The 27,968-nt window shown below is 38.3% G+C and overlaps 4 protein-coding genes across 4 annotated transcripts; all 4 read left to right on the top strand.

Moving 5' to 3' along the window:
• Nucleotides 1-14: 14 nt before the first annotated feature.
• Nucleotides 15-15,954, top strand: LOC131983719 (hemicentin-1-like). Its single transcript, XM_059348499.1, has 11 exons — nucleotides 15-165; nucleotides 2,588-2,863; nucleotides 2,940-3,263; nucleotides 4,465-4,701; nucleotides 4,845-5,075; nucleotides 5,161-5,424; nucleotides 9,336-9,602; nucleotides 9,699-9,860; nucleotides 11,536-11,748; nucleotides 11,929-12,171; nucleotides 14,814-15,954. The coding sequence occupies exons 1-11, from the start codon at nucleotides 108-110 to the stop codon at nucleotides 15,014-15,016; spliced, it is 2,478 nt and encodes an 825-aa protein (XP_059204482.1). The 5' UTR covers nucleotides 15-107; the 3' UTR covers nucleotides 15,017-15,954.
• A 1,098-nt stretch (nucleotides 15,955-17,052) lies between these two features.
• Nucleotides 17,053-20,081, top strand: LOC131983845 (vascular cell adhesion protein 1-like). Its single transcript, XM_059348657.1, has 5 exons — nucleotides 17,053-17,243; nucleotides 17,887-18,165; nucleotides 18,271-18,591; nucleotides 18,712-18,972; nucleotides 19,220-20,081. Exons 1-5 carry the CDS (start codon nucleotides 17,201-17,203, stop codon nucleotides 19,375-19,377), a joined length of 1,062 nt encoding a protein of 353 aa, XP_059204640.1. The 5' UTR covers nucleotides 17,053-17,200; the 3' UTR covers nucleotides 19,378-20,081.
• A 2,549-nt stretch (nucleotides 20,082-22,630) lies between these two features.
• On the top strand, nucleotides 22,631-26,686 carry LOC131983846 (hemicentin-2-like). The gene is made up of 5 exons (XM_059348659.1): nucleotides 22,631-22,763; nucleotides 24,570-24,836; nucleotides 24,926-25,258; nucleotides 25,859-26,113; nucleotides 26,195-26,686. Exons 1-5 carry the CDS (start codon nucleotides 22,712-22,714, stop codon nucleotides 26,200-26,202), a joined length of 915 nt encoding a protein of 304 aa, XP_059204642.1. The 5' UTR covers nucleotides 22,631-22,711; the 3' UTR covers nucleotides 26,203-26,686.
• A 611-nt stretch (nucleotides 26,687-27,297) lies between these two features.
• On the top strand, nucleotides 27,298-27,965 carry cmc4 (C-x(9)-C motif containing 4 homolog (S. cerevisiae)). Its single transcript, XM_059348712.1, has 3 exons — nucleotides 27,298-27,439; nucleotides 27,520-27,578; nucleotides 27,662-27,965. The coding sequence occupies exons 2-3, from the start codon at nucleotides 27,521-27,523 to the stop codon at nucleotides 27,796-27,798; spliced, it is 195 nt and encodes a 64-aa protein (XP_059204695.1). The 5' UTR covers nucleotides 27,298-27,439; nucleotide 27,520; the 3' UTR covers nucleotides 27,799-27,965.
• Nucleotides 27,966-27,968: the final 3 nt, after the last annotated feature.

The raw sequence follows: 27,968 nt of genomic DNA, 5'->3' as shown, positions 1-27,968 counted from the left end.
CTGAATGTACTTGATTGGTTTACTACAGCTTCGGACAGTGCAGCACCAGAAGAGAAGGCGAGCAGAGCTGGAATAAACGACAGAAGGGACATTGTTGTTCTAGTCCAATGAGTGAAAGTACACCATTTGTTCGGCTCTTCGTGGGGTTCCTGCTCAGTGCGACAGGTAGGCGCTTTATACTCCTCTAATTATAATCAATATTATATATAATGTACCTCATATTTGTTTGTTGTTATTCAGCAGTGGTTAGTAGGCTATTTAACGATAAACCATAATGAAATACACTGAAATGTGAAAACCGCTGTATGAGCTTCTGTTGAATCAACCAATCGTCTCTTTTACTAACGGTAAAATAGCGGCAGGTAAAGTGTCACATCACATGCCGTGTAGGTGCAGAACTTTGTTTTAACCAGAAGAGAGCGGTATCATATGAAAAAAGGGGGACAGTCAGCTCACTGTGCACCGAGAGCAAACAAACAAAGAAGTTTCACATATCCAAGGTAATGGGAAAACTACGTGTTAGAATCTGAGACTCATTTACACAACTACTGATAACAATAATACACAACTCCAGCAGATATAATATGAGAAACGTGTAATTCCTATGTAATTATCACTATGTAATTCCCTTCAATTAACAGAACAAATGAACACTCTTAAATCCTCTTTCTGTGACAGCCTTGCTCCAATGGCCAGAGCAAGACAACCCACATTTATTTTACATCTGTGAATGTTTACTAGTGGGCAGAGGTGGGACCAAATCTTTAAAATCAAGTCTCAAATAAATCTTTAAACTGAAGCCCCAAATCCCAAACTCTGATTTTCAAGTCCTGTTACATTTATATAACTCATGGATGCTTTTTTTATTTTTTAAATTGAGTTTGTTTGTTAAAACAATTGGACTGAATGTAATCACAAGACAGTAGTGCTGACGTTGCATTTTCATAGCATAGAGCATGGCTTTGGGGAGGGTTTCAAGTTTTTTCAAGTCAAAAGGCTCAAGTCCAAGTGAAGCCAAGCGTCGCTGATTTTACAGGTCAAAGTCAAGTTGCAAATCTTTTTTTAATTTGGCAAGTTTAGTCTTTCAATTTGTGACTCTAGTTCCCACCTGCTACTGAGCTATAGAAGACTAAGAGGAATATGTAGAGGAGACCACGGAGGCAATATTGCTGACTTTAAGTGCAAATGACCCATTTTAAAATATCTGGTTAATTTGATGATATGGCTGTATGAATTCCACATATAGCTAAAAAAATGTTTTAATCTTATAACATTTTTGTGGTATTTTTGTATAATTATTCATCATGGAGAGTCTTTGACCATAGTAACATTGAAGTAACAACAAAGTTACATCAATTGTTGAATTATATAAAATAAATATATTGATCTGGCACTTCTGATACTTTTGTTAGAGCTATTGTGTTTGCCTGTCGTTCTTTGTTTTTATTGAAGAAAAATATATAAATAGGAAGTAAGTGAAAGGCTTTTTGCGGTTGATAGAGACAGTCTGGGGGACGCACCCATGACAGGAAGTGAATGACCTGCTCATTCTTTGAACACCTTTGGCTTCTTGCCATGCTGCTCAAAATAAAAAGTGAAAGTGCTGCTTTAAAGCCATCTTCAACTCACACACAGGACATTACACCAGGATGAGGGTTGATGAGGGTTTTATGGAGGTAAATCCAGATTACTTTTGACTCAAGTCAGAATTTTCCAAGACTTTTATTTTATATTTTTTTAATATATATGGTTTTTTTTTAATGCAGCTACACTGCTGAATTCAGAATTGTACTTTGAGGTCAGTCTCTGTTTTGGTAAATGAAAAACACTCTCATTAATCATCTTACAATTAATATATTTACTTACAATACTGGTACCAGGAAAAAGACTCAGCCCAGAAAATTAAAAAAAAACCTTTCTAACTTTAATTTTAAACAAGAAACAAGATCACAGATGGATGTGGGTGACTCTTCTTAGTTACATAAAGAAACTGAGACACATTATTGTCTCAAAGAGTGGGACAATTGTCTTGAGCTTTGCATCCATAATGCAGCAATAAAAGACAACATTTACATACAATAACTACACACATACAAAGGTGACAATAAATAACATAGCAATTTTCTAAACATATCCAGGCAAACAGAGAAGGCAAATATATAAATAATAATAAAAAATGAAGGAAATTCCCCTTTTCCGATCATTCAGAGTCCATCTCTTATCTGCCACTATTTAAAAGTTGTATTGACACAGGTTTAAATCAATCTTTAAATTTTAATTTGTTACAAAGGACTCTGAACCTCCTACCAGAGGGCAACTTCTTATAAACTTCCTGAAAGGACAGGTCAGAACACCTTTCATTTGCTGACAAAGAAAGTTAACAGTGACAGTTTTTTAAACCTCACAAACACATTCATTGTTTAATTTATGCCTAAAAGTATTTTTTCACAGCTTCCTTGAGTCTTCGACATAGCGTGGGCATGCAATCAAAACCCAAGTGGGAGGCATTTGTTGAATACATTTTAATTAAATGACTGACAAAACGCTTTGCAATGAAATGTTTCTTTTATATACTCCCATTCTGTAGGTGTACAAGCCTCCTGTCCCATTGAGTTGAGCCCCCCCAGTGTTGTGCTGAGATATGGAGACTCAGTCTCAATCAACTGCAGCACATCTGAGAGCCTGTTCGAAGGAATGGGCTGGGAGGCTACAAAGGGAGGCAAAAGTCCAGAGATGGTCCAGCATGTGGCCTGGACTGTGGAGAATCTAAAAGATTGGAACATCGCTCCTCAATGCTTCATCAATCCATTACCAGATAGTCCATTTAAACAATGTTCCCAGAAGCCACAAATTATACTTTACAGTAAGTCTTGCTTATTTTGTACAGATTTAAAACGATGTCAGGACTGTGTCTGATAACTTTTTTTTTTCTTCTTCAGCATTCCCGGAAACCATCAGTATTTCCAGCAATGCCCTAGGTGGTGTGATGGATGAAGGAAAGACATATAACTTCACATGTGACATCCACAATATAGCACCTGTTCAAAATCTCACTGTAAGGTGGTACAAAGGAGATGAAATGGTCGATACAGACACTTTTGACAATCCCAGTAAGCCTCCAGTAAATCAATCATCCATATTCAGCTTTACACCAACCAGACAACACGACGGAGTCACGTTCAGATGCGAGGCACATTTGGACCTGTGGCCAGAAGGACCACAGCTTAATGCATCTTCGCAAGAATATAGTATTACAGTTCACTGTAAGTACATCATGTGTACTCAGTAATCTTAAATGTCCCTAAATCAGTTTTCCTATGCATGATTTAATATAATGTATGGTGAAAACATGTGCACAAAGGTTTGTATGATACCTTACAAAATGTGACTATTTTATTAAGCGTCGTGAAGCAGTTGCAGTTTTAAACACATGCATAATGTTGTGAAACTAAACTACTTGGGAAAAAAATGATTAGTAGTATTATAATTGCATCACAAATGCAACATCTTGACGTTGCAGGCGAAGGAGAATGTATGTAAGAAAGTAAGCAAGTTAACTTACGAATTTATCTGAAAACAAAGCAAATAATTATTGGTTTGAAAGGGGACAATCAGTGTTCTCCTGGGTGAAAGTCCTGTGTTTGTTGACCTCCTCCTTGCATGGACTTTGTCTCTCTTTATACTGTGTCAACCCGACTTCCTGCTTTGCTCCTGTCATATTAACTACAGCCACTCTAAAAACAAACATCGATATAGGTTGTAATAATCTGCATCTCGTGGCTCACGATTATGTGGGTTATATAACAATTAGAATGGATTACATTTTGTAGGTAAAAGTATGAACAATGAATAAGCATATTTACGTAGGTCATTTTAGGTTATTTTAATGTTTCTTGTGCTTGAGTTTGGAGAGTTGGTTACTATTTCACTGCTGCAATGCTTTTTCAATTAGCATTAGTAGATTGACAAAAAAATCAGCAAAAGTCTTTGAAAACTGACTTATCATGTGAGTCATTTGTCAAGAAGAAATGCCAGTCATTTGACATTTTTAAGCTCTGAATTGTGAGGATGTACTGTTCTTGTCTTACTGAATAAACGGAATATCTTTGCGCATTAGACTTATGGTCTGACCGAACAAGCCATTTCATCGTGTGACCTTGAGCTGTAGAAGTGGGCAGTCCTGCTAGGAATCAGGCTTGTAACCGGTGGGTTGCTGGTTTGAATCACAGACTGAAGTACTTGAGCAAGAAATCTAACCCCCCACTGCTCCCTGAGCGCAGAAATGTGCTGCCTACTGCTCCTAGCATGGTGTGTTCACTGGTGTGTAAAAGGATGGACAAATTCACTGCTTGCTGTTTTAGTGTGTGTGTGTGTGTGTGTGTGTGTGTGTGTGCAAAACTGAAACTTAAAGAAATTGATTTCTCATTTTAAATATAAATTGTTTCTGTCTTTGCTTCCATTCAGTTGTACCAGATGTACAATGCTCTGGTAATTTAGCGGACCAAGTAGAGATACTGGAAGGTGAAACATTGGAGACGCGATGCTCTGTGACAGGAAATCCCATCCCAGAGGTCCAATGGCTAAAAGATGGACAGCCCACTGACCCGACCCTCCCTCTGAGCAGAGAGAATGCAGGCGTGTACACCATCAAAGCTGAGGGCGCTACTCTCATCGTAAAGCCACTCCGGGTTCTTGTATTGTGTGAGTGTCACACCCAGTTATGGCCTTGCAGAAGAAATATAAAGAAGCATAAAATAAAATATTAAAGTAAAGTAAAAGTACTTTAAAATGATACCTCTGTACTGTTATCATGTGGTAAGTGTTTACTGTGTTTCTGCTTTCAGATGGACCAGAGTTGATATGTCCAGTAATAACTTACACTGTGCAGGAGGACGCTCCTCACAACCTCACCTGCACTGTGAAGGGCTATCCTAAACCTGAGACCACCTGGTCCAAAGATGGCGAGGAGGTGGAACTTCCAGAGAAGCTAACAAGAAGAGATACAGGGCAGTACTTGATCACAGCTTCAAGCAATCTGTCAAGTGTCAACGTCACAGTGGAGATTGATGTCACATGTAAGTTATTTTGATAAATAGCAAAAATTTGCATGAGCCATTTGCTTTTTCATGGGACTTATACTGTTTCAATTGTGGCCTTTAGACCCACCATCACAGATAGTTGAGCTTGAAGACTCTGAAGTTGACATTGGTTCCACTGTGTGGCTGAAGTGCTCCTCCATGGGCAACCCACGACCCAAATATTCCTGGGATTATTACCGTACTGCCAATGTGGTGGAGGAAAATGAAGATGGAGTGTCCCGTCTGCACATCCACAATGCTACTGTATACAACATGGGCTCCTACACGTGTCACGCCTCGAATGACTATGGAAATGTCTCTGAAACAGCCAAAGTCACTGTAAAAGGTAGGATCAATACAATGTACATCTACCGCTTTAATGTAATCACTTGGATTATGCCAGTTGAAGAGCTGGTCCATTATCAGAAACCTGCTCATTACATTATGTCTAATTAGAGACATGCAGTGCTGTGGATTGTTATGTGCAATATGATAGCATATGTGCGGTGACTACATTTTTAAATGATCTTCCACCTAATACTCCCTTACTTAAGTAAAAGTACCAATACCACACTGTGAAACTACTCTACCACAAGTAAAAGTCCTGCATTCAACACTTACCTAAGTAAAAGGACAAAAGAACCAGCATCAAAATGTACTTGTAATGTACAAATGTACAAAATGTACTATCAAAAGTAAAAGTACTTGTTATGAAGAATGGACCCACTCAGATTGTTATATATATTCCAAATATATTATTGGAGTATTATTATTTATTTATGAAAGCAGTGTTTACATTTTTTCAAGGTAGGGCTCATTACAACTACTTAATATACTGTATTATATATTTTTATGTTAAATCCTGACCTGAAAATTAACCAAAGCTGTCGGCTAAATGTAATGGAGTAAGAAGTACAATATTTGCCTCAAAATGTAGTGGAGTAGAAGTATAAAGTTACATGAAATGGAAATACTGAAGTAAAGTACAAGTATATCAAAATTACTGCTTGAATAAATGTACTTTGTTACATTCCACCACTGGTTAATACAACCATGTTAATACAACATGATAAAATGTATGGTTGAATATGCAAATATTAGTTGTTTTTCTAGCCATGATCAATGTTGGCGGAAAAGGAAAATCCAGTACAAAAAATACAGTTTAGTGGCCAAAGTCATGGAAGAAAGCATTGAATAAACTTAAGTGTTGTATAAACTCAACAGAACACTGGACTGTCCCCATGCTCACAAACACAATATTGGATCTCACCTTCGGATGCATTTTATCAGTCCAGAATCTATAATCTTTACCACACTGTTCTTTTTGATCAAGATATTACGGACAGCTCTGCATATTGGTAAACTGTAAAATCAACTGTAGACTATAAATGTAGATGACGAGGAAAGAATCACCTTAAATCACCTGACAGATCTGCTGAGCAAGCATAAGGTACTGTCTGGGACAACCCTAGTTTACATATGGAAAGGACACTAACGAAGGAACACTGTTATTAGCTGCACCACTTGTCCTCCTGTTATTGGGAAATACAACCCTCCTATTTTCATTACTCATCAAAGGAAAGGCTGACCTGTTGCTCAGCTTGCTGTCTGTTGAAAGCTTAAAATATTGAAGGAAAACAGTGTTGCACCTCAAATTGATTTTCAATATTTACAGAGCAACAGAAGGAACCAAAAATCAATTCCTTGAATCACCCATGGAGCACTAAAAGCTGTAAGAGAGTACTGAGCAAGCACTCCTTTGCACATGCAGGAACAGAAATAGGTCTGGCTGCACCCATTGACATTCAGGGATAAGGGAAAAACCGGCTTCTTTGTTTTCTTTAAAACAATCACAACTGGAAGGGGAAGGATAATTAAGTCTGACATAGACGACCAATGACGGGCTTATTTCAACAGTCTACATCCTGTGAGTCAGGCTAGAACTTTGGTGCCCCGCTGACTAATCGGTACAAAATTTTTATTTGCTTGATTATGATTACAGTACAGACCATCTAGCAGTGAATACCACACTGTTAAACTACTCCACTACAAGTAAAAGTCCTGCATTCAACACTTACTTAAGTAAAAGTACAAAAGTATCAGTATCAAAATGTACTCAAAGTATCAAAAGTAAAAGTACTTGTTTTGCAGAATGGCCCCAATCAGATTGTTATATATATTCCTAATATATTATTGGATTATTATTAATACATTTATGTTAGCAGTGTTTCAATTATATCTGGTTAGTGCTCATTTTAACTACTTTATATACTGTTATGAGGTTTCATTTCACTATAAATTGATCATGTTTTTCATGTTAAGTCTTGACCTGAAAAGTAACTAAAGCTGGCAGCTAAATGAATGGAGTAAAAGCACAAAGTTACATGAAATGGAATTACTCAAATAAAGTACCTCAAAACTGTACTCAAGCACAGTAGGCTACTTAATTAAATGTACTTAGTTACATACCACCACTGTTTATATCATAATGCTACAAACATGCCATTAGTTCCCTGTCCTAACTTCTACTTCGTCACTGTGTTAAAAATAATCGCCTAAGTCATTTTTTGTCAAAATTGGGTTTTTTTTGCCTAAATCATCTCCTCATGATGCCGGCCACCTATGGTAAAATCGCCTACTACATCGGTTGATCAGATCATGTGATTTTACCCCTTTAAGATAATGGCGTGTGACTTAAGCAGATTTATTATGCCTAAGTCAAAATAAAATGTGACTTAGGCAATTTTTTGAACATGCCTTTGTGACTTAAGCAAGATATGGTAACACTTTATTTTGAAGGTGTCTACATAAGAGTGACATAAGCGTATCATAAACATGACATGGGATGTGTCATGAACATTAATGACTCTTTGAAGTAACACAATGCTCATAATACTTGTCATGTCATGTTTATGACACGCTTATGTCACTCTTATGTAGACACCTTCAAAATAAAGTGTTACCATATCTTGTTTAAGTCACAAAGGCATGTTCAAAAAATTGCCTAAGTCATTTATTTCTCTTAATTTACATCATTTACACACAGTGTTATGACTATGCCAATAGCCATCTCTTGTTACATCCTTTTTGAGTGAAATGATCAATAAATGTCATATGTTACACTTTTGGTGAAGTTTTTTGTGTTTCCTGCAAAACTTGAAAAAATGACTTAGGCGATTATTTTAACAGTGTGACGATATCATAATGCTACAAACATGCCATTAGTTCCCTGTCCTAACTTCTACTTTGCAGCCAACTGGCACAGCCCGCCCGTTACATTTATAGCCCCAGTGGGTGTGAGGGCTTGCTCTATGTGTCAGTATGTGTGCCCAGTGTTGGGGGGAGGGCTGTTTCCCAGTTTCCTCTCTGGTGATGTAGAGCTGGGAGCTCTGCGGTGCTTGCAGCCATAGCTTAGCTTAGCTTTCTCCCATAAAGTCAACAAGTCGCCGCTGGCTCGTCCCATGTAGCTGCAGAGGAAGCAGGAGAAACCTCAGAGGCGCTCAGTGTAACAGAAGAGGGTCGACAGCTGTTGGAGAAACTTTATTCTAATGGATGATTTAAACTCTCTTCGTCTCCTTTCGCTCCTCTTGACGTTAGAGCTGTTGTCGCTTTCTAACGGGATTGGACCGAGTAAGTTGAGAGCGAGTTTTCTTTTGTGTCGACATTGAAACGGCTCGTTTAGGCTAATAGGCTTTTAAGGGACAAAAAGCAGGATTGTTTTGGTCTATTTATGTAGCGTGCTGAGTGATGAGGAGCTCATTTAAAGCAACACAGTGAAGTTTACAAAAAGTTGAAAGGTGACGGGAAATTCTGAATTTGTTGTTGTGTACATGTGCTTTGAATGAGCAGTGTGGATGCTATTGGTGCTTTATTATTAGTCAGCATTGTGACATTTTGTCTAAAGCATTGTTTTGTCTAATCTAATGAAAAACAACCTTATAACACATCGTCTCTTATCTTCTGGTAAAATAGTACACTTTCAAGTTGAGATAACTGTTATAATAGTTTGGAAAAGGCTGGGTGGAATGTGACGCATTTAACTGGAATATTGATATGAAAGTAAAGTCCAGTACAAAGAATGGTGCAGACTTTCCTCAGGGAGGGGAATATCCTTCCTGGCCCTTTCCTGTTGCCTCCTGAGACATAGCTTTTGTACTACGTACTTTTCACCACAGCGCTGGTATGCATGTTGTGTTAAGATAATGGATGTGTATTGATCTTGGAATAACATTTCTGGCCCCATTCTTCTTTCCACAGGTGCCAGGCAAGAATGCCCTATCGAAATAACTCCAGACAGGATGGTGGTAGAACACCAAAGCCCAGGCCAGCGTGCAACATGCAAACCAACATCCAGCGGCTCCGGACATGTCAATGAAATATACTGGCAGCTTGGGCAAGATGTCAAAACTAACAGCACAAGCTGGCTGGTTGATACTGATAATGACTGGGACCCAAGGCCTGTTTGTACTGCAACGTTTAAAGTAATAGGAACATGCCAGAAACAGTTAGACTTCACCCTCTACAGTATGTATTTCTATCTTTTTTTACTTTCACTGTCATCAGCTTTTAACCATGTTCGGAACATTTTAGAACTGTCCTCATTTTTTTTTCTTTCTTCAGAAATGCCAGACAGTGTCTCCATCCGTCCTGTGAATAACTTGAGCTCAGTGCTGGAGGAGACAGAGTTCCAGCTGCACTGTGACATTACCAACGTTGCTCCTGCAGGAAACCTTGTTGTGCGGTGGTACCGAGGGAATGCAACCTTTGATCCACCTACTAATGGTGGGGAATCTTCTTTAACACAAGTTCTAGCGTTTCTGCATACCACAGTTATCTTCCAGTGCTACTGTAGCCCAGAGCAATGCAGCATCAATAGACATGTGATAACATATACAGTATTAATTAAGAGAAACAATTATGGATGACTAATGGGACTTGTATCCACATAAGAATTGACTAAAGATACTGCACAGCCTGAAGTACATTTATTGAGATCATATACTGTAGATTAGTTGAAATAAAGATTCACCATTTGAAGTTAACATCAATATTCATTAGTTCACCCTAAAGATGTGGTAATTAATTTCCCTTTTTAATTAGATATTGCTTATTAAACAACAGCATGATAAGTAGAAAATTATTATTATGGTGTGTTTACACCAAACAAAAACATGAAGTAAAGTCAGTGCAAAGATGCCAATTTTGTGACACAAATTGACATTTTTCAACTTGTACTGATCAACTCCAAACTTAATTCAGAAAATACTCATTTTAAAAGTTGTTTGCTTGTCGTCTTGCAGAGAGGCCTGATAAAGTGTAAATTCAGACTCCTTACAGATTGGTATCATGATGTAGTTATTGCAGCATCCTTTTGATCCATTTATTGCAATAAAATCACAGAAAGTCTGTTTATTACCACTGTAGTAAACCACATTAATACAGCCAATGTTTGACTTGCTGGATACAGTGAGTATTTATTGATTTGATATTAGCTATAGTGGTTATTTTGGCCATGGTTGATGATGATCTTGTGTGAGTAATGGCAGTAAACACAAATTATTGCACAAAATTTGCTTTGTGTTTGGTGTGGACACAGAATTATGTTAGGAGTTTGTTGAAGTGATAATGTTTTTGACATAGACACGTTCTGACATTAAAAGATTAACTACAGTATTTAGAGAAAAATGGTTTCTTTTATTTGCCAATTTCTCTGTGTCCCTGAAACAAGTTTTGGTGCTTATTTAACCCTTTGATGCACAACATGGGTCTAAAGTGACCCGACAGAGTTTTCATGTTCTATATCTTTGCAATAATTCATCATTCAGTATTCCAGGTTTTCCTCAATTAGTTTGTTTTTGATCATCATACATCCTAATTTTTATGTTTTCCTTTATTTATTTTGAATAGAATCCCTTTTTCTGTCACTACTCTTCTAATACACAACATGGGTGAAAAATGAGCCATATCCATTTTTTAGCTAAGTAGCTTGTTAAGCTAACTTCTTAGCTAACTTCTTGGCTAAGTATTTAGCTTAGTAGCTTGCTAAGCTAACTACTTAGCTAACTTCTTGGCTAAGTAGTTAGCTTAGCAAGCTACTTAGCCAAGTAGTTAGCTATGTAATAATACAAAAACTTTTTTTCTTCATAAATTATTAGAAGCAAAATGAAAATAATGATCTGTTTTTATCAAAAACAAGATATTTAAACATACTTAGAATATTCAATCATAAAATAAGTTGATATCAAAACAGGTAGCACAGAAACACACAGCAAGCATTAAATAACAGGGGAAATAAATACGGGTCCTTTTTTACCCATGTTGTGCATCCAAGGGTTAAGACTCACACTGCCAGTGTGTGAATGCAAAAAAACAACATTCTCCATCAGCAGTAGAATAAAACAACGTCTACTTTCTATGTTTTGTTTAATTTTCTCATAGATGTTCATTTGTTCACCAGGGTCAATACAAGTGACTGGCTGCCTGCCTGAGAACGACACAAACTGTGACATCGGTGTTGCCCGCTCCCCGCTGAGCGTGTCGTCTACCATCAACATCACTCTGAGCAGAAACCACACTGTAGCGGAGTTCAGATGTGAGGCTCAGCTGGATCTTGGGGGATCGCATTCTCATCCAAAGATGATTTCCAGTCCTCTCAAAATCTCCGTCTACTGTGAGATCACACTTATATTTGCTGCTCAGTAGTTATACTTATGACAACAATGTAAGATCTAATGGTGATAGATATTTAATGGAATTCGCATACTTCTACTCATTTAGATTTTCAATACAATATTTTTCAGTTTGAAATTGATTGATTTCATTACAACAAGAAGCCATTATTTCTCAACAGATAAGCCAAGCATTAATACCACAAAGCTTCCAAAGAAGATCCCACTGTTCAGAGGCTATCCTGAGGAGCTTGTTTGTGAAGCAAACGGTCACCCACCTCCAAAGATCCAGTGGCTCTACAGCGCAGACAAAGTACCCCACTCGTCTGGAGGCAATCTCACCGTGACTGAGGCAGGTGTCTACAGCTGCAGCGCCACCAATGAAGTTGATTCCATCTCCTACGAGGTCGAAGTGATTTTAAAAGGTAACAACACTTGTAATCTAAACTACATTGTATCTGTTTTTGTAGAAGAACGTATGCACATCTTTTACAAAACAAAATCTATAATAGATCTCTTTTCTTCAACAAATATATAAGGTGCCACAGTAGTAAACAGATGCCGGGGGTAGGGTTGCCAACTGTCCCTTGAAAAACGGAATCGTCCCGTATTTAGAAACAAAAGCACCCGTCCCGTATTGAGGTGAAAAGGGACGCACTTTGTACCGTATTATTGTGACAGTCAAAAAATAGTCAGTAAATGCCAATGAAAATTTAATAACAGGGCGCTTTATATGTAAACTTACGGTAAACTTGTTCCAAGGCCCCGTCCTGCTCTGTGACCAATGAACTGACAGCATATTCACACACGAGTATGACGATACAGAATACGCTCATCCCATTGGTCGAGGAGAAGATAGCAGAAGACAACAAAGCAGCATGCGTAGGTGACAGTGACACAGACGCCGGCCGACACTGCTTTACGGGGCGCTGCACCTTCGAGCAGCAATGTGTCTAGTACCCCTCCGAGAAAAAAACAGAAAAGGGTGCAAAAATACTGAAGAATGGGTAAAAGGAAGCACCTGGGTGGAAAAAGTGCGTGATAACATCTATAAAGCACACTGCAAGTTGTGCCGGTGCTCTTTTTCCGTAGCCCATGGTGGACTGACTGATCTGAAACAACATGCTTCCAGTACTGCGGTCACGCCATCTGCACTTTAAATTTTAATGCGCAATTACATTGCACTTTACGGCCCGTTTGTCAGCTGCATGACTCCAAAATAGCCATTCAATTGTATTCATGCTGCTCCAATAAAATAATTACATCAATTTGTTATCAGCAAACTCCAGTGCATTCTTGAAGACCAGGTCCCCATGTGTTCATGACATGAATTTAATGCCTTTTTACTGAACCAATTTGGAATTATGGAATGCTATAATCTTCCAAAATGGCCATTCAATTGCATACATGCTGCATTTTAAAAGCCAACAAAAGGAGTGAATCAAATTGTTATCAGCAAACTCCACTACATCTTTGAAAAACAGGGCCTAATTGTTATTTTGTGTTAAAGTGAATTGCTGGATAATCATTTGTTTTCCATGTATTCATATCACACAAAAATATGCATCTAATTCAATTCAGGTTTGAGTCAAATTGTTAAAAAATCATTTTACTTACAAAAAACGGGCTAAAAAATTTCACCACGCCAGGATGGGTGAAGGCAATCGGGTCCGCCGACCCTGCCAATGAAGTGTCCCTTATTTATTTTTCGGGAAGTTGGCAACCCTAGCCAGGGGGGGGGGTCGAAGTCAGTAAATAAATACTCCACTCTGCTCCCGGAGAAAAATATATGAGTTTTTTATGGGTTTCTGTTGCTCAAAACTTAAAATCATGCTCTGGACAGCCTACATGTATGAAATGTACATTCTATGAGTAGAAAGACAAACGGCAGTCAGCTTAAAGGAGGATTGTATCTTTCATTCATTCATTCACTCATTATCCTTTAACCGATTATCCGAACGCGGATCGCCGGGGCTGAAGCCAGTTGCCGAGAGGCGGGTTTCACCCTGGACAGGTCGCCAGGTTGACTATTGTAGGTCTAGATTGTATCCAGCAATTGTTTAAAAATGGTGCTGTGTGACTTCTTTGAGCGTTTTGCGTACAAAGACAGAAACAAAAAGGCAGATGGCTGGTGGAGTGGTTGGAGGTTTAGGTAAGTTTTGTTGAAAATGCTAAAGGTTCTATATGTGACATTCAAAAGCATTAATAGAGAGAAAACAACTATTTACTATGTAAAGATATAGTGGCGTAATGGCGTCCTTAGCAGAAAATGAAGTCACTCTCCAAACTTCTCATTTTTTTGTTTTGGTAGCCAGGCCAGCCATACGTGCATGTTACTGCATGTGCATCCCTCCCTTCATGTCCCACTGGCTTGCTAGTTGCTGCCGCTCTGCACTGCGCTCATAGCACTGATATGGTGAAATTAGCTCGGTCAGCACTGTTGCTGCTGTTAGCACTGTTAGTACCATAAGCACAGCTAGAACTGCGTGCCACTGACATTTTTGCTCAGCTACGTTAATGTTTGCTTGCAACCAAATTCTTTTAATACAATGACTTGTTTTCAGTTGTCAAATGGTACAATCAGAAGAGCTTCCATGTTTTCACAATATTCATACAACTATACAGTCGCCCATAACGTTGGAATAATTTTGTTAAGACACAATCCTCGTTTAATTGTGGTTTCATTTTCATTGTGATATGCTTTGAAGAGACTGACTAATAAAGTTTTGAGAATATCTACAGTTTATCTGTCATGAATAGCTCATATTGTCACAATCATTTCACAGAAAGAGGTAAAAAATATTTTATTCCAACTAATGGGCGACCGTGTACATTAAGCCTGTATTCCTGTCTGAGCAGAAGTCATTTGTTTAAACTCTATGTAGCACCCTTTTATGATTTTCATTAGTTTTTGCATTCCAATATTAAATAACCTCTTTATTGATCCTGCAGTAGAAAAAAATGTTTGTTAATAAAATAATAGAACTGGAGATACTTGTATTTATTTATTGCAGTTTATTTTGAAATTCTTAAACATTAATAAGTTGCCTGTTTCATTTCATTACAGAGGACTACCTTCCCCTCATAGCTGGATTTGTGGCTGTCACAGTAGTTGCCATCTCCATCGTCTTCCTCTTCATTTACTCAATCTACTACAAGAACACCAAGATGCGCCGCTACAGTCTTAAAAACGCCAAACTTGACACCCACAGTGGCAATGTGGCCCACAACGGCTGGGACATGCAGTTTCCTATGACCAAACTGTCTTAGCAGTACATCTGAGGATAGCAGACCACTCTGAATGATCTCTCTGCCCCCAGAAACTTCAGTCATTGAAGTATTTTACTCTTCGAGGAATGATCTAATTATTTTTAAAAAAACAGCAACCTTGGCTTGAGATGTACAATTTTATATTTACTACTGGATTTTACCTGTTGTCACTGGACAGAAAGAAGAGGAGGACTCAAAGTTTGGGTCGAACATGCCAGAGAAACTGTTTTGATATTTTTGATGAGCACAAAGGGAATTTAATCTGATTATGAATGTTTTTTTGTTGACCTTGGTTTAACTAAAGCTTGATTTTTTAAAGCCCCCTTAATATCCACTCAAACTCAGATCTCTGTATGTAATTATTTTTACAAACTTGACTTTAGCACGCATATTAAGAGTGGGTACCCTGAACTGCTGCGGTTTTAACAGTTACACTAACAGGACGTGCACTACTTCTGGCCTCTGAAGGTGTGACATTGAATCTGTGAAAAAGGAGACCAGCTCTGCTCTTTGTAGACACTTTTTCTTGTGCATACTTGTCGTTGAGCCGATTGTCCAAGCCACTCTGCACTTCTTCTTTGTAGCCTTCTCTGTGCCTGGCGCTTTGTTGTGCCATACTGTGTCAGACTCTGGCCTTATGGGACAAATTGTCTTGTTCCACAAATGTTTGCTTTTTTTATGAAGTATTGCAGGCATTGTAGCCTAATGCCTACGAGAACTGTATATTTAGGATACAACTTTATGTAAAACTTTATATTTATTTATGATAAACAGCAAAGATGAAAAAATTTTGCATTGAAAAAGGACTGCAAACTGTTTCGTAAACGTTGCGAATGTTGGAAACGACGGTGGAATTGAAGACAAATTGTGAATACAGCTGTAAATATTTGTGACTGGTGTAAAACTGTATTTTAATATTAAAAATGTGGCTTTTCAGACAGAGTGCTTCGTCATTGAAACCTTACAGGCCTAAATATATCTTAGTTACATACATGTAAGGTCAAAAACATCACTTGTGTTTTCAGACATTACTAATACTGAGCAATAAGATTAAGATAAAGATTTCCTTTATCAGTCCCACAAGGGAGAAATTTCAAGAGTTACAGCAGCAAAGTGTATAGCAAAAAAACAATAAATAGTAAACAGCAGTATAAACTAGAAATACAAGAGAGATGTTGGCAAATAAACAAGTAAAAAATATAAAGTATTAATAACTTACAATATAGTTAATTAAACAAAAACTGCCAATTTCTTCTTTTCTGGTAAACACACTGCAGAGCACAGACTTGTTACAAAGCCCAAACTTTGAATTGTTGTCCTTTTGGAAGGAGGGACAATGGTTCTAATTATTTAATATAAAAATAGTTATGAAGACTAATGGACAGATTTGATGTAATTAATCTATGGAAATCCTAAAAAAGTATGGGTCTGATGGTGATTTAACACCACAAATACCAAAGCACATTCATATTTTACACTTGAAACTTGATTATAGGCAGATATTGAACATTACATTAAAAATCCAAAAAGCTGTGTGTGTGTGTGTGTGTGTGTGTGTGTGTGTGTGTGTGTGTGTGGACGTAAGGAGTCCAATTACCAAAAGAAGTAATTTATATGTACCATAGACGGGTTGGGCCATACAGTTTTACGAGCAGCATGCTGCCTTCCGGTGCTGTCGGAAATAGCGCAATTACAGAAAATACTCAATAACTTCCTACCTGGGAAAGTATCTATCTGATCACAGAATTGCTGAATATTACTTTTCTGGTTGTACAGTTCGCCAGATTTGTGTCTCCCCTTTTCCAGCGTTTGCTAAGCGCTAAGCCTGCTCCAGCTGCTTTAGGTCAACACGAGAGAGGTTTCAACCTAAGCAAAGCCATTTCCCAGAATGTCCAACTATTCCTCTAAGTCTCCCGTCCTCCAGTCCAGTCCCCGCCCCGCCTTGGGTGGGCATGCCTACTGTACGTGTTTACTTCCGACCGACGTATCAGAGCCAACCTGTGGTTTACAAGGAGCACGTTAATGCATCACTGGGATCGTGTTCGGGACTTTCTTTGCCACCAGGTGAAAGGAAAAGTACAACAGAGCGACAACGAGCACGGAATTGGAAATAAGCTTATAAAGTAGAGTATTTTTATGTAGTTTGCTCGTTGAAGTCTTTCTGGTTGGTGCACCGGCAAAATCATGAAGTGGTTCTTCGTTTTGAGCGGCTTAATAGCATACACAGGTAACTATTGTCTGTCGTGTTCGGTTGATTTTAATCAAAGTTATAGTTACATTATTGTGAGCGACGACGACTCAGGCTGGACTACGCCCTTTGTTTGATAAACTCTGTTTAAACATGATGATCATGCATGTTTGTTTTCTATCACTGGGGATCGAAATTGAACCATGCGCTTGTTGATCATTTATATGTGTTTGGGCATATTGCAGATTACTTTAATTTAAGTGGAAGCTTTCGTAAATCATTAGGCTATCCCAAATCCCATTTCTGTGGAAGGGGGCAGCAGCACACTAGAAATGCATGTTATTCAGCAAGAAACACGTTTTTAACTGTTTAAACCACACTTAAATGATTTTCAAACTTTTCGGGGCACCATAAAAACAGGATCCCACCAATTGTGAGTGCAAATACAGTTTAAAAAAAGCATGCATCTGCATTGTTCCCAAGTTTAGTTTTATATATTTGATCAATATCTGTGACATGATTCAGTTGACAAGTATATTTTTTATGCTGGTGTCCACTCTGAAACCCATTCAAAGTGTCCCATGAGACTTTGCTGAGTTCACAAATTGCTATTATGCTGCATAAAACTGTTTTGTACAATGCTGCTTGTACTTTAATATGTAATATATATGTGTACTTCTAGGGAAGCCTGTGAGTACCTCCTGCCCAGTTCAGATGAGCCCTTCTAGAGTGGTAGTGAGATTTGAAGACCCCTTCTCAGTCAACTGCAGCTCCCCATCTGACCACATAGACTCAATGGGCTGGGAGTCTATATATGGCGTTGGCATTGGAAGTACAGATAATGTGTCATCTGTTTCCTTGAAAATTAAGTCTGTAAAAGACTGGAACATAGCACCAATATGCTTCATGAATTTCCTTGATGGTACCCAGTGCACGGAACCTCTACCAGTCACAGTTTACAGTAAGTAGCCCTTCATTTTATCTGATGTTGCCAGGAAGACCCCTTGAACTTCTTATGTTGGATAGTTTTTTTCAAACATTTTGAAACTTCCTTTTTTCCACACAGAAACTCCAGACACTGTCTCCATGTGGACAAATCACAAGGGCCTCATGGTCGAGGGTGTGAAGTATGAGATGCATTGTGACATTGTTAATGTTGCACCAGCAAAAAATCTCTCAGTGCTGTGGTACAAAGGAAATCAGATCGTCTCTACTCACACATTTAGCGAGTCCGAGCTGTCTCCAGTCAATAAATCACATGTCTACCGTCTGATTCCCCGAAGGGGTGATAATGGATCTCCGATCTGGTGTGAAGCAAAGCTGCATTTTAGGCCAGCAGTATCAATTCCCACCGTTCGATCAAACTCCTATGAAGCGGTTGTACTGTGTAAGTGTTTAATGCACAGTTGTTGTAATTGTAAGAGAACATTGGGTTTGTTTTGCCTTTCACTGCAAAGGAATGGCTCTTTGCTTGCTTACCATATTTTAATTTCATTTATTTCCGCAGACTCACCAGCCTTCACCAATCCTGAAAATGAGACGCTGGAACTCTCATCTGGTAGTAAACTCATTTTAAATTGCTCTGCTACCGGAAATCCAATGCCTGTATACAGCTGGGGTTTTCCACACGAGATACAACAGACAACGAAGATAAATGAGAATGAATCCATTCTCACACCGTCTATTGGGCTTCCAGGATCCTATAACTGCACAGTGTCTAATACCCGGGGCACCAGGACCAAATATTTCACTGTCATCGAAGCTAAAAGTAAGATATTACAAACACTGTAACCTTTTTTCAGCTTTTTGTAATCTATTATAGTCTTTAAATGTTTCCGTAATTCCTTCATGCTGTTGTTTCTCATCAGGGAGTCCTCCCGGAACCACTGCTGGGATTTTATTGGCTGTGTTCTTAGTTTTAATCTTTATATTGGGATGTTTGGTTTATCACAAACAGAGAAAATCTACTGTTGCAAGAACAGAAAGAACATAACACAAACTCCCATCTCCCACAGGGGATCCCACAGTCATTGCAGCCTTGGTTGGAGTATTTGGGGTCCTGGGAGTCGTGGCCCTCGTTGCTGGTGCTTTTTTTGTGAAGAGTGACGGCACATTTCCTTGTAACAAAGGCAGCTATATCAAAGGACAGCCTACCTCATCGGGACCTGTATGAGGCTGACTTTTTTTTTTAATTGAAATTTGCATGGCTTTACAATGAGAAAGGCGCATTTTAATGTTTTTGGGGCTTGGAATAATATATCAGTCATGGCTCATGGTCTGTTCTGCATGCTGGTGGATTTCTGCTTATTCTTGGCCACTGCAACTTTAAGAATACATAATCCCATCAGCTGTCTTTAAAGATCCACTAATCAATGTTGTTATATCAACCAACAGTACGTTTGCATGCACCCAAGAAAACAAGTTGCTTAGAGAAACCAGGGTACTCAGTTAATCGAGTTACATGCACTGTAAATCTCTATATACATGCAGCAGACACCCAACCTTGTTTTAGAAGCATGAATCACTTATTATAGATGTTGGAGTGATGAGTCGTGAGTGAGACATTGTCTCAGTTTCATTTTGTACATGCATCACATCGGTCCATGTCGTTAACTCTTTTTTTCCATCTTACCACTCACCACTGTGACAGCAGCATTACTTAGGTGAATGCAAACGCACTGACTGTATGTATGACTGTTGAACCCAGGACCATTAACACTACAGCTCTACTTTTTTTTATCTTCTTTTAGCTCATATTTTGGGTTTTTGGCTTGCACATTTGCTGTGTTCTTCAGTCTGAGCCACTTTATACAGCTGCACCTTGTACCAGCAGGAAGGAGTTTCCAACATAAGTTCTGATAAACCCACTGTATGCTACTACAAAGCTATGATGGTGATGCATTTTGAACCTGGAAAATTGTATTTTTTTCTGAGGAAAGAAGAATATATAAAAGTGACAGTACACAGAATTGAAAGCAGAATGATTGCCTGCATATGGCTCTAAACATTGTGGTGGCCGAGGTGTCGGCTAGCAGCTAATGTAACCAGGAATAGTTTGTGCTTCCGAAGCAACGCCATGAGTCGAGAAGGCATTATCAGCAATAATCACCATATGACAGCAGTGCAGAGCACAACAATTTGTTGTTGTTTTTTGTCCACACAGAGGAGAGAAACTGATTAAAACACACAGGACGCCATTACTCCACTGTATCATTACATAATATCTTTAAATAAATATAATGTTTTAAATATCATGTAAACACAGTAGGGATAATGCATTTAAAAGTCCAAAGTAGGTCAGGGCAGTGGGTTTGTCAGCTTGTTGTAGAGTTCTTCTGCCTCCAAGTGGCTAAACAGTTGACACTTTGGGTGTGCCTCCTCTGGCACAGTTTATTTTAATTACTTCAACAAAATCGGGTGATCATGGCACTGACTCAAGAACCATTGTTGCCTTATTGCTTGTGTTATTCCCTTGGTACTTTTTTCATTATATCAAATTTAAAGGCAAAACTGGGTTTGCTCCACGTGATGTATTTATCCACTCAGGTACCTTTTGTTTCTATTTTTTTCCAATACATTCTTCACACATTACAATAGAGCTATAGTAATTACTTGAGAGTGCTCTGCACTGCAATGGGGTACGATATTGATAGTGCTATTTTTTTGTTGTTGTATGATCATATTGTGCTAATTTCATGTTCTGTAAAATGATTTTTTAACGAAATATTTTTGTATGCATTGGTACAGCTCTGGAATGTTGAATTATTTTTGCACTGAAAAGACTGACCGTGCCATTTATGTGACGTGCCTACAATTTCATATGGTAAGATACATATGACCTGAAAACAAGCAACTGAATCCTGTGGCAGATGTACCAGTAGTAACAGTTCAAAATGTAGATTTCCATGTCATTATAAAAGTTGGACTGATTGAAAAAGAGAATGTTGGAGTGAGAGAAAGTTTTTTTTTTAATGAATATAACTAAAAAATATAAATGTATTTAAGTCAACTTCTCCATCAGTGACATCCGGTGGCAGAATACTGATGGAGGAAGTCAAACCAGTGTCTTTCATTACCATGTTTCACTGCCACCTTTTGTCTCCGTCTCTCCTTCTCATTCAATTTGGGTTACATTACAGTGCTGAGGCTGCCATACTAATTAGTCCTGCACAAAGTAAATGTAAAGGAGAGCATTTGCTAGCCTGCCTACGGTTGCCAATATAAAGCTATTTTTTCTAAAAACCATGTTCTTTATGTTCAGCAGTCCCTTATTCCCACTAAAGGTTTCTGCCAGAGAGCACTGTTTGTGTATGCTCTGACTGTGTTGCTATAACAACTTGGCAGAGTGGATATTGCTCAATTTGTCATGGAGTTTAAAAAAAAAAAGTTTTATTATAGACACACAAGCTTAACATATTTCTCTGGAGAACTTGAAGAGAGAGCAGTATGTTGAAAGTGGAGAGAGCATGAAGTGCAATCTGTACATTGAGATTCCCAGCTGCGCTCGACATGAACACAACAAAAACAGCATCCGATTACTTGCAGTCGCGGTCAGAGCGGATACGCTGTGTAGCATTCTGGTCACAGTGTGAGACTTACAAGCTACATGCTGCACCAATACTGCTGCCTGCTGGGATTCCACAAAGCATGGAGTTCAGAAGCAATAGGAGACAAGTATGCAAGCAAAACCAAAAACAGGTTTTTGTTCGCAGGCAGTCACAATCAGGCAATGAAACAACAGATTAAATCTTTGGTCAGAAGGCTTAAAAAAACATCAAACCTTCGACTCAATAGAATACATTAAAAAAAAATCTACTTTATTTCTTAATTTCAGGATTTGATTGCATTTGCATTTAAAGTAACAATTTAGATGTGATAAAGGCTTGAACACTCTGGAAATCTTTGGTTTAATTACCTTGATTCAGGTAATTAAACCTTGGTGCTTGAATTTCACTGCTAAAAGCTGCCATTTGCATGGTCCAAAGGTTATTCTTTCAGTTTTAAGAAGAAAGGGAAGATTGGGCTACAGAAGTAGGCCTAGTCTTATGATTTTAACTTTATCAGACTTTAAATCTCAATAACTATGCGTACTTGAGATGTACTGTATACTTAAGGTGACACGTTTCTCTTTTGTAAACCACATTTTGCTCGGCATAAAGGATAAATAAACCAGATCTGAAAACCAAAAAATGATGCATTGGTTTTACATCCTATCAGCACAATATTATTTCCACACTGTTCCCAAATACACCATGTATTTATAGGCCTGTAATTTCCTGCTAAACTGCTTATAAGATCAGTGCAGTACACAACATTGGGCTGTGTTTTTCAGAGGCCTACCACCTGTTAAATTTCCCTCTTTCCCTTTTACCCCCCACCCCCAAAGTCAGCTGGGATGAAGGGGGCCCTTTTGTTCCAACATAGTTCCCTGCAGAGTTGCCAAGTTTGTCCAAGTTGAAATTCTCTCTCTCTCTCGCCTGAATCGACGACTCAGTGCAGAAAATAACATGGGGAACAACTTTCTGAAATGGGTTCTGACGCTTTGCATGATTTACTCAGGTAAGAAGTTGCATTAAACTTGTTTTTTCTCCTAACTTGTAGCGATTATAGATAATGTTTGGTGCGGTGATTGTCTTGTCAAAAATAGTGGTGTATCCGACAAAGTGTGACCTCTAGTCGATGGAATAACATGCATATAAGAACGATCAGCTGTGTAAGTTATTCTCCCTTTAAAATCCAGTCCTCGCGGTACATCGTGAGTATTATAGATGTTTGTGTTTAGACACAAACTAATATTATGAGGCTGCCAGTTAATCTGTATACATAATTCTGTATTAGAAGGCCTACAAACAGTGTTGGGGAGTAGTGAACTAGATGTAGGCCAATACAACTAGAACTAACTATACCTTGCACTAGCTTGCTGGTAGTTCAAGTTAAATAACACTTTTGCGATTATTTTTGTCGTTAATTACGGAAACAATTTACCCTCTCGTGCACTATAGCTCAGGAAGACAGGTGTCTGACTGATGAACAGTGGAAAAAACAAAGCTGCCATTGCTTGCACTTACCCACGAATAGCAAGGAATTTTATAGTGTCTATATTATTTATTTAATAAGTTAGTTAGTTTCTGTATGACCTGTAATCAAGCAAGAAACTCAATTGACTGGCTTTTTTTTTTTTTTTTTTGCATTATTCTTTTCTAAGCAGCTGCATTTGAACTAAATGTCTCCCTAGGATAGCTTTGCTGCTTCTTGGTAGCTTGCAAAGTTATGAAAATAGCTTCCCCAACACTGCCAACAACATACAAATTCTTGTTGCCATATCATAGCAATAAATCATAAGCAAGATAGCTGTACTGCCCTACAAAGCCTCACTGCAGTAACTACATTTTGGGGCGAAGTTGAGTTATAACCATATGGTTATAACTAAAAATGAACTCCTTGATGACTGTTTTATCATGTGACAAAGTTTTAGACTTCAATTTTGCTTAATTTCAGATAAATAATGGTATAAAAACTGCCATAACTACAAAATCCAACTCAAAACCAAAGCAGACTACAGTAAGGTCACTTTGACTGTGATACAGTGCAGCCTTGTATTTCTTAATTGTATCGAATAGTAATGACAAGAATAATACACATTCATGTAACTTTATTTGATAGGGAAATTAATATCTAAGTAGTGATTAAGTAAACAAGTGAGATACAATTACATTAAGATATAAAAAAATATATAAAAAATATAACATAACTTTATAATATTAAGTCTAAAATACGCAAATCTTTGAAAAGAGTTGCTAAACACTTTTAAATACACTTATAACAAAATCAATTTGAAAATGTTTAGTCACTGAAAACAAAATATAAAAGCAGAAAGAAGACAACAACATTATAGTTTCTGCACTCTGTTTTTGCAAATATAACTATTGGAACCTTTTACAGCAATGCAAAACCAGAGTTTGGTAACTACATTTTTGGGGTCAAAGGTCAAATGAATCGTCATTATTTTTTGGCATAAAAATAACATTATCAATACATGTAGAAATAAGTGTCATATCACTTACCTACCTTTAACCCAATTGGCTGACCAGTTAAAAACAATAAAAAAAAACCTTTGAAGCAGTTTTTCCTCAGTTTTACCCTTTGCATAGTTACTGCAGTTAGACTTTGTAGGGCAGTATACATGAATGCATATTTGTATAAGCATTTTTTTTTTTAAATCAACCACTTCCCTGTGTATTGTTTGTGAGTTCCATTTGTGTTGTAACAGGGTTACATAATAGCTGCAGGCTGCTTGTGTAGTAAAAGTGAAAGTGCTAAAAGTGAAACGGAGGTGACACTTAATGCTGCTGCTGTGTGTCTCAGTGTCAGGTGAAGGTTGCTCCCTCATCCTCAAGCCCTCCAGGGTTGTGGTGGGCTTTGGGGAGACGGTGTCAGTGAGCTGCGAGGCCACGCGCCCGGTACGTGTCCTGGGCTGGGAATCGGTCATCAGTGCTGCACACACTCAGCAGGACCTGTCAGTCCAGTGGAAGGTAGACAGTCTCATTGATTGGATAGAGGAGCCGATCTGTTATGGGGTGTTTTTCACAGCGCCCAGACAGTGTGAGGAGAAGCTCAACCTCGTCCTCTACAGTGAGTTAAATCCTGTTTCCACACACAGTGTATAAAGGCATGACTCACATTAACCTGTTTAACGTGAACTTTGTGTATTATTTATTTAGAAACCCCGGACAGCGTCTCCATCAGGTCTGTGAACCACACTGGCCCCATGGTGGAAGGAAAAGAGTACCAGCTGCTCTGTGAGGTTCAGAATATTGCTCCTGTTCAGTACCTCACCCTGAGGTGGTACAAGGGCCAGACGGAGGTTTATAACCACTCCTTCGCTGACCTCACATCTTCCTCACCTGTCCAAGTGTCTTCTATCCTCATGGTCACACCAACCAAAGCCGAGAATGGAGCACAGTACAAGTGCGTAGCAGAGCTGGAGCTCGGGCCAGAGGGACCACAGCCACCTCCTACTGTGAGCTCGGAGCCTCTTAATGCCTCTGTTTACTGTAAGTCATGAAGCCAATCTGAAAAAGACTTCTCATATGTGTGATACAACATTGTGCATGTAAACATTAGTAGATGGAAAACAGTGGGCTCCTGGGCACACACCTGCAAAAGGCCCCACAACCTCTCCTTGCAAGACACGTACTTATTGCATTTTTGTTGTTGGTTTGCCACTTTTTGTAGCTGAGTTGTTGTAGTTGGATTGTCTCACTTTGTGGTCTTTTTGTGTCTTTTTTCAGCTCTTTTGCATCTCTTTGTAGTTGTTTCCTCCTTTGTAGTACTTTTCAGTATTTTGTGGTTGTTTAGCCCCTTTCCATAGTCTTTGGTGGTCTCTTTCTGTCTCTTTGCAGTTTCTTTCCTTTTTGCAGCCGTTTTGAATCTCTTTAAAGTCATGAAGTGTCTCTTGTGGTTGTTTTTCACTTTTCCATAATTGTTCTCAATTCTCAGTTAATGCTTTTTTGTGGTAATTTTGAGTCTCTTCTGGATTGGTATGTATCTCTCTGAGTGTCATTTTGTAGGTAAAGTCAGGACTCTTGGCCTGTGTCCAGTAGGCCCAATCAGTAATCCATCCATGCATCTAATCCCTGTCATCTTTGTTCTAGTTCCTCCAACATTCCTGAATCCAGAGCCAGAGGTTTTGGACGTTCTACCGGGTGCTGAAATTACCTTGAACTGCACTGCCACAGGAAACCCCACACCTGTGTATAGCTGGCAGTCCTCCAATCCCCTTGAGGAGAGGATGGAGGACGAAGCAGCTCTTACCTCCTCCTCACTGCTTCCTGGGACCTACACCTGCACTGCCTCCAATACACTGGAGAAGAAGAGCAAGCAGTTCATTGTCAAGGCCAATACCAAAGGTAAAAGCCAGGGACTGTGAAGTACACACGTGTTCTCTTTACACCGCGTCCTAATCAGCATCTTCTTTTGCTTTCACTTAGGTGATTGAAACTTAATCTTAATCCTGAGATGGGATCAGATGACCACATTGGACATACAACGAGAATCCAGCTATGGGGATTTTACTGCTGCTGCTTTGGAGATGGAAATGACAATGCATTCATGACTCAACAGATATTTATGAGGATCTTGCTATCAGGCAGATTTAGATCTCATTTATAAAAAATATATTTGAATATACTATGTTTGGTAACTGTCATTTAATTGTTAGTATTTTAACATGAATGTATTCTGTGAGATAGATTTGTTGTTTAGAATATAGAATGTATATTCACTTTTTATGCTTTCCGTGTGATATCCTGTCTCTAATTTATATTTTTGCTAGACTTATTTTATATTAATGAAATTATCATGTAACATTACAAATGTATAGCACCTCTTGACATAGCAATGCATTATATAGCTACATTATCACTAATGTTTGTTGGGAATTTAACACGGAATGTTAAAGATCAGCAGGCATTACTGTAAATACGAATTGTTTCTTAATTTTCCTATCTTTATGAATAAAAGTAAAATGAAAAAAAGAAAAGCCATTTCTTTTCACTTTTTTAAAAATTTAGTTATAAAATGTATAAACAGTCACTAGTGCCAGGCTATTTAGCTGAGAAAGAGAAATAAGAGCATAGTCACAAAGTAATATCAATAATTATAATAAGAAAATAAGAATAATTTTGGTGACCAACTTTTTCCAGACATATCTCCAGGTAAATTTTATGCACTGACCTGCATTATATTTTTTACTTTAATAATTAATACTTATTTTATTTTTACTTTAATAATAATTGCATGTGTTGTTTTGCAATATATGTAGTTCTTATTCTAATGTAGTGCGGTATGGGCAACCATGTACGGATTAATTAGCCTACCTTTTCAGCCTTACGTAGTCAGTCTTGCAGAAAGTACAGTTATTATTTTTAACATCTGAAAAACTTAAATATGTTTGTTGGATTTTGTTTTGTTTAACATTCTTATATGTATTTCGTGCCATTTATCCCTTTTTTCAATTTGACTCTCTGTGGTGCACTCCCCTCTCACCACCAGAGGTCGCTGCTGCACTTTTTTAAAGCGATTATTTAATTGGTTGTCGTCGCATCACGTGATGAAAACATCGCCTTGCAGCCGCAGGAAGAGGTGGCATTTAGCTTAGCGGCTAACACTAATAAACGACCTTTATTATAGGACCTTGAAAAATACGTCCTTGTCAACTACCTGGCGTGATAAAGGTGGGAATTCGTCTTTTGTAATTTAGCATAGGATATTTGTTGGCAACTTCTGAAATTGTACCTCTCTGTTCACTTTCAAGTATGCCGCAGAAAGATCCCTGTCAGAAGCAAGCATGTGCAATTCAACATTGTTTACAAGGTACAAAAAAACAACTTTAGACAGCATTGTGTTGCTATGTTGTCAAAGCAAATACCATATTGTCGTTTTGCTAACTCCTGCAGCTAATAAATACGTGGAGAGTATGTGTCAAGATGTGATCAGGGAGATGCGGCGGTGCTGTGAGACTCACGCTGCAAACTCCATCTGCTGCTCTGGATTCAAGGACCCAAAACCCACTGAAAACAAAAGTATCACATAGCTTTCCTGTGGAGCGCCTTTGATGGGAATAATAATGGGAATAAACATTGTATCAATGTTTTATTGACTGTAACAGTGCAGTTGATTAAGTTAAATGGGCTATTTTTTATAGCAAATATGTATTTGACATGTCATTGCACGCAAATAAAACTACTATGAGCCCTGGAACTG

Source organism: Centropristis striata, chromosome 13 (assembly GCF_030273125.1).
Source record: "Centropristis striata isolate RG_2023a ecotype Rhode Island chromosome 13, C.striata_1.0, whole genome shotgun sequence".
Taxonomy (NCBI): Eukaryota; Metazoa; Chordata; class Actinopteri; order Perciformes; family Serranidae; genus Centropristis; species Centropristis striata.
This window is presented reverse-complemented; position numbering and strand designations above follow the sequence as displayed.